At 35.1% G+C, this 6,724-nt stretch overlaps 1 protein-coding gene across 5 annotated transcripts in view; it reads right to left on the minus strand.

Moving 5' to 3' along the window:
- Erbin (erbb2 interacting protein) overlaps window positions 1-6,724 on the minus strand; it is a 142,982-nt gene that overhangs the window by 27,210 nt on the left and 109,048 nt on the right. For 4 of the 5 annotated variants that reach the window (XM_023705820.1, XM_004623039.3, XM_004623040.2 and 1 more), the window contains 2 exons: window positions 5,549-5,734; window positions 1,084-1,198 (listed from right to left, as the gene is read on the minus strand). In XM_023705820.1, coding sequence (XP_023561588.1) covers window positions 1,084-1,198; window positions 5,549-5,734 — 301 coding nt within the window. The remainder of the gene's footprint in view (window positions 1-1,083; window positions 1,199-5,548; window positions 5,735-6,724) is intronic. The other variant, XM_023705883.1, reaches the window with a different exon arrangement.

Genomic DNA, 6,724 nt, shown 5'->3' on the forward strand with positions numbered 1-6,724 from the left:
CACTTCCCTGGCAAATGCAAGGGCCTGCGTTCAATCCCCGGTTCTGTAAGAAAAAGAAGAAAAAGAAAGAAAGAAAGAAAAAAGAAAAAAAAAAAAAACAAAACAATTCTAATCAAATCATGGAAGTGGTATATATAGACACATCCATGGAAGATTACATGAATTGAGGATAATTTTGATGTTCTCAGATCTATATATATATATCCCTCAGCTTAAGTAGTCTCAACCTCAAGATATCTGAATATGGGATTTTTTAATAAGATACATAAACTAGATGGACTTTCCCAGATATATTCCTCTCCCTTATTATGGAGTTATTGTGGCAATTAGATAACATAAAATACTGAGCACTATACCTATATAACTTGTAAGTGAAATGATCAACGAATACCAGGTATCACTAACACAATGATCATGAACCCAAACTATGCATGGACCACCTTGCTAGGAAGCACCAGTGATGCCATAAGAGCAACAGGGTGGGTACACTTTTGGTAGAGACAATATAAAGACAAGGCATCAGTGGCAAGAGGTGAGTGAATGGAAAGCTATCCTTTAAAGATCCATGTCCTTTCTGAGTATCTGAGTATTATGATCATCCTCAGTGTATGTGAGTGTGAAATCTAAGATTCTGTTACACAGAAAAATGGTGGGAATTGGGAATGGTTAAAAAAATGGTCTGGAATGGGTAAGAGTAAAACAACAATGAGCACCTACTGTGTATCTGAATATAGTCCATTTGACATAAAATTCTTTATTAGCTTCACTGCCTATGAAAGTGGATATATGCATCCGAATAAAACTAAGTAACTCAAAGATCACATAACTAAGGAGTAGAAATAAAATTATAAACTAGACTCTCTGTTCATCTGTAAAGTACAAGTCCTTACTAGTAAACCTGCACGAAGAAAAAGAAAAGATCAACCAAGATCATTCATTTAAATTGAGAAATGAGAACTTTTCCAGAAGGCATGTTCAAAACCTTATTTCTAAGTAATATGACATTCAATGAAATATATTCCAAAAGTTTATAAATTTTATTCAGGCCATTTCTATTTTTAGTGCTTTCCTTCAACATCTAACCTTTTTTGTTATTACTAAGTGCTACGACTTTTGGCTGGTTAATAGAGGTTTCAATTAATGGTGGTCTCATCTCTGCCATTTTCATCTCTTCATCAGAAGAAAGTTCTTCAGATTCCTGGTTTAAAGAAAAAAAGGGAAAGAATATTTATAAAAATTAAATTTTGGACTCTATAAATATATGAATACATATGAAATATTTTCTTGTTAACAGTTGATTCATATTAGGATATGTTAACTTTTTCAAGATATGGCAATACAACTTTGGTAATTGTTAACAATATACCAAAGCACCTATGGACTAATTTTCTGTGGTAGGCCTTATTCAAATGTTAATGACTAGTAGGTTTCTGATACTATACAAAGTGATAGAACAACAAAACTTGGAGTGGAACCCCTGCCTTTGAAAAACTCAGTTTAGTAGGAGTATCTTAACAAATTTTCTCTAATGCTCAAACTTATTCTCTCATTTTTTTTTTTTCTTTTCTTGAGACTGGATCTTGCTAAGTAGTCCAGGCTGTCTTCAAACCTGTGGTGATCCTTTGGCCTCAGCCTCCCAGGTACTGGGATTACAGATGTGCATCACCATACCGGAGGTAAGAAATTTATACTCATCACATTTATTAAGGATTGCTGGGTTCCACGGCCATCACATGGACTAAGATGAGATGTTATCAAAATGAATTAATAGAAATTTTGGGGGGCTGGGGAGATGGCTCAGTGGAATAAGCGCTTCCCTGGCAAGTGCAAGGGTCTGAGTTCAATCCCTGGTTCCAAAAAAAAAAAAAAAAAAAGAAAGAAAAGAAAGAAAGAAAGAAAAGAAATTTTTATCCAATTAGAGGGTGGTATTTTTATTGTTTTCATGATTTCTTTCTCATACTTATTCCAGATCACCTACCACTAAGTGCTATCAGATAAAAAAAACAAAACAAAACAAAACCCAGTAGTCAACAAAAAAATTTTTAATCCTGTATATACTGTCCGTGAGATCAGATAAACTGTAAGTTATTCAATCCTAGTTAATATGAAATATTTTGTTACATGCAATAAATTTATTTCATAAAAAATTCTTTTAAAAGGGTGTACTGTTCAAAGCACCGAGACTTTTCGGTACTTAGGAGTATCTAAAAGATAAGGGTAGGATCAGCAGAATACTTCAGAAAGATGAGACAGTATTTTAGGTGTTGTAGGCCTAATCATTGCTGTCTGAACTGCTGCTGTGACACAAAAAGTCAGAAAATATGTAAATAATTTTTTTTTTTTTTTTTTGGTAGTACCAGGGATCAAAGTCAGGACCTTGCACTTGCCAGGCAGGCACTTATTATTCCACCGCTACCTCCTCGGTCCCCTAACAAATTATGATCACATGTATAAAACTTTATTTACAATCTCAATTTCATGTAATTTCCAATGTCATAATATTCTTCTGTTGATTGTTAATCAAATTTTTAAAACAAGGTAAAATTCTTTTTAGGTTACAAGCCATATAAAAACAGGTGGTGGGCCAGAGCAAGAGTGAACAAAGAGGACTGCGTGTGGTAATGCATGTCTGTAATCCCAGCACTTGGAAGGCTGAGGCTAGAGGATCACTGTGATTTTGAGGCCACCCTGAATTACATAGCATAGCAAGACCCTGTCGCCAAGACAGACAGACAGACAATAAAGAAAGGAATGACATTTTGAATAGAGAGCACAGAAATAAGAAAAGGCAAATTAGCACTGTGTAGCTGGAGCTCAGCGTAAGCAGCAAGAAAGGTTAAAAAAAAAAAAAAAAAAAAGGCAAGACTACACTATGTATGGAGAAAAGTAGTTCTCTGACTACAAACTCAAGCTGAGCATTCACTGGTCATTGTTAGAGGGTGCCAAGCCAAGAACCTGTAAGATTCTTACAGTTTTACGCTTTAAAATAGTCTTACAACAAAAATGTACAGGGAAAGAAAAGACACTAGCAGAAAAGAATCCAGCTATCACAATAATCCTGGTGGCTGCCAAAGAGAAAAGCAGCTCACAGAAATTTGGAGATTGTCAGGACTTAGTGACAACAAATATGAAGTGTGCAAGAACAGAAGAAGGAAGGGCAATCTACTTTACTCTTTGGTATATGCATTATTTATACTCCACACCACACTTTCTCCATGAAATTTCTCCTTCATAAACTTTGCTATCGCTCAGATGCTACAAATCCAAAACCAAACCTGTATCACATTTTACTGTCCTATTCTGTTAACGACAGCAACCTAACCAATCATGGTTATGTCACTGTTCCTACTTCTCTACTCTTTATAGCCAGATACTTAGATACCACATCTCCTAAAATCTCATAGCTAACTTTCAGCCCATGTTTTCTGGTACCTTTATTTAAAAAGTCATCAAGCTTGGAGAATTCAGTAGCACTGGTAACAGAACTCTACCATCTGGCTCGACAACAGTACTATCATTTGGGGTCTAACCTACTGCACGGATTTTATTTCATTAACACAATCAGATTTAACATTTTTTCACGTGTCATTATTTTGCTCTTATTATCATTCTGCATTTCACTGAGTTCTCCTATTACTATCAAATATTTGATAGTAATTGAAATATTTCAAATATATCAGATGCCACCTCTTCATAGGCAGAAAAGATCTATGTTACAATTTAATTATTTTCTTACAAACTAAAAATAGTCTTGATTATACTTAACTCCAAACACAGTACCTTAAACAAAAATTTACACTGAGTAGTAAGTTCACTGGGATAAACCTGTATGCTTTTCAAAGATGATGGTAAATTGGCTTCAATACATCTAGCAGTATGTTGAGTAATGTTATCCATTTAAGTACATCCAAAAGTCCTGAGTTTCCTTTTACCCGCTGCAGTAGATAACTCATAGGACAACTGTGAAATGTGTTTTAAATGCATTCTAAATTTTCAGAAAGAAAGATGCTACTGTTCCTGTACACCACTGTTGTCTAATACAACTTTCTACAATGATTAAAAGCCTCTGTATCTGTGCTAATGTTAGACACAGGCACTAACCAGCCAGATGTGGCAATAGTCATTGAAAATGTAGTTAGTGTTGACTGAGAAGCTCAAAATTTTGAAGTTTATGGTTTTGTTTTTGTTTTTTTTGGTGGCAATGAGGAATGAACCCAGGGCCTCACTCATGTTGGCTGAGCACTCTACCTCTGTACTACATCCCCAGTGCCTCGATTTTTAAGTTTATTTACATTTTAAACTTATACATCCACTTGCAGTTTGTGTGCACAATAGTGGACAATGCAGCTATAAATAACAAATGATTAAAATATAACTAGTTAAAAGTTAACACTTCAGACAGGCAAATCACGTTAGCATATGCTTAACAATTCTACTCCCACATGCAGGAGAAATAAAAATATATGTCCACAAAAAAGCCAACACACAAACACTGTGGCCTTATTCATTATAGCCAAAAAAGTAGAAATAATCAAGTGCCCATCAACTGAAAAACAAACATGTGGAACATACATAAAATGGAGTATAATTCAACCATAAAAATGGAGGCAGTAATGATACATGCTATAATAGAAATAAACTTGCAAGACAACATGCCAAGTGAAATAAACTAGTTACAAAAGCACCATATATTGTATGGTTCCATTTACATTGCATGTCAAGAGTAGGCAAATTCATGCAGGGATATAAAGTATATTTTTGGTAGCTTAGGGCAAAGGAGGAAGAGAGCAAGGAGTAACAGTTAATGAGCATTGAATCACTGAGGTTATAAAACTGCTCTAATAATGATTCTGATGATGGTTGTACAACTCTGCAATATACAAAAGCCTACCGAACTGTACACTTTAAATAGATGCACTGTATAGGATATATCTCAATAAAGCTATTTTAAGCTATAGCTTTTCTTTTTTTTGGCAGTTCTAGGGATTGAACTCATGACCTTGAACCTGCCAGGCAAGCACTTACTCTACTGAGCTATCTCCCCAGCCCTAAGCTATAGCTTTTCTTGTTCCACTAGAACAAACTCTAAAAAGACACCAAAAATCCTCTTTTTTATATCTATGATAAATGTTTAAATAGGAGAAATAATTAAATATACCTATATTAGCCTTTATATTTTTAAATTGTAGGAAAAGCAATTACAATTGTGTATTTTACAGTACAATGTCATCTAGTTTACCTAGCAGTTAAACACTTGTGTATACACAGTGTAAGAATTATGTTTGACATGATAAATTTACCAAATATTATGAAACTTTTTTTTTTTTTTTTAATTTATATGCGGTACCAGGGATTGAACTCAGGACGTTATACTTGCCAGGCAAACACTTATTCTACTGAGCTATCTTCCCAGCCCATGAAACTTCTTAATGGTGAAGTCACAAAACTATTTTCTGCAATCAAGGTATCAAGTTTCTAAGAATGGTTAGCAAAAATGAAATAGTAAATTGAAAATTCTTAGAATTGAGAAAAATTATAAAAGTCATACCTCAAAAACATCATCATGATTAACAATATACTTCAAGTTCTCAGAGGCGTTCATATTTACAGTCACTGCTAAATTCCCAGGACTGATCTCAGTTTCAGGTTCATTGATTTTCTGTAGACTGTTCCCTATCATATGCTTTTCTTTTTCTTCAACTTTGCTTTTTATTGGAGTAGCACTTTCTGAACTCTAAAAGATAAAGGTTAAACTTAATGGTCAGCTTGATTGACTTGGGCACTGCCTAGGACATCAGTAAAGTACATGTGTGGGTGTTTCTGGGTAGGTCACGGACAGACAACCTGGTTACCATATCTGGTCCCTGCCTGTCCTCTCTGGTACTGCTTGTTCCCCTCTTCTTCTCAGATGCCATCAACTTTAGCAGCTTTGCTCTGCCATGATGTTTTTGCTTTAGAGCCTGCTGACTATGAATTAAGTGCTCTGATTATGTGCCAAATAAGTCTCTTTTCCTTTAAGTTATATGTATTTAATACTGTGTCCCAGGAATGGGAAAACTAAGTTTTATATCTATTTTGCACTAAATTTTTAAGTAATGCATCAACACACAATTCTACATAAATCTTAACAGGGAAATCTAACATTTACAGATAAGAATGACCATTTGGGGCTGTAAAAAGCCATGAACTACATTAAAATTTGTAATTTACCAAGTTACTTTTCTTCATATACAAGGCTGGCATGTACAACTGAGTTACCTCAGCATGCTCAAAAAAAAAAAGAGTTTTCTGCTTATTATGGAATTCATAAAAACCCTAATGACTTCATAAAAGTTTTGTTTCTGTGATATATGTATGGAGAGTGCACTGAACAAATATTATCTCAGATTTCTAAAAGTTTCCGAAATTTCCTAACTAAAAGTCAAAGGACTATCAACGACTAAAATAGGTAGAACATATCCATAATAATGACTTTGCTGGGCAGGTCAAAAAGCTCAGCAGATTAAAGCACCCGCAAGCAGGCACTGGAACTGGGGCTTGATCCCCAGGGCCGCTGAGCTGGCCCCGCCCTCAGAGTACCCTGAAACGGTGACTGAGACTGGGCATGGGGGCACGCCTATAATCTAGCACTTGGGAGGCTGTAAACAGGAGAATCACTGTGAGTCTGATCTAGTAGTGAGACCTTGAACATCCTGTAGACCCTTCCCTAAAATACAGGAAAAAA

This window comes from Octodon degus, unplaced genomic scaffold (assembly GCF_000260255.1).
Source record: "Octodon degus isolate 3935 unplaced genomic scaffold, OctDeg1.0 scaffold00001, whole genome shotgun sequence".
NCBI classification, from domain to species: domain Eukaryota; kingdom Metazoa; phylum Chordata; class Mammalia; order Rodentia; family Octodontidae; genus Octodon; species Octodon degus.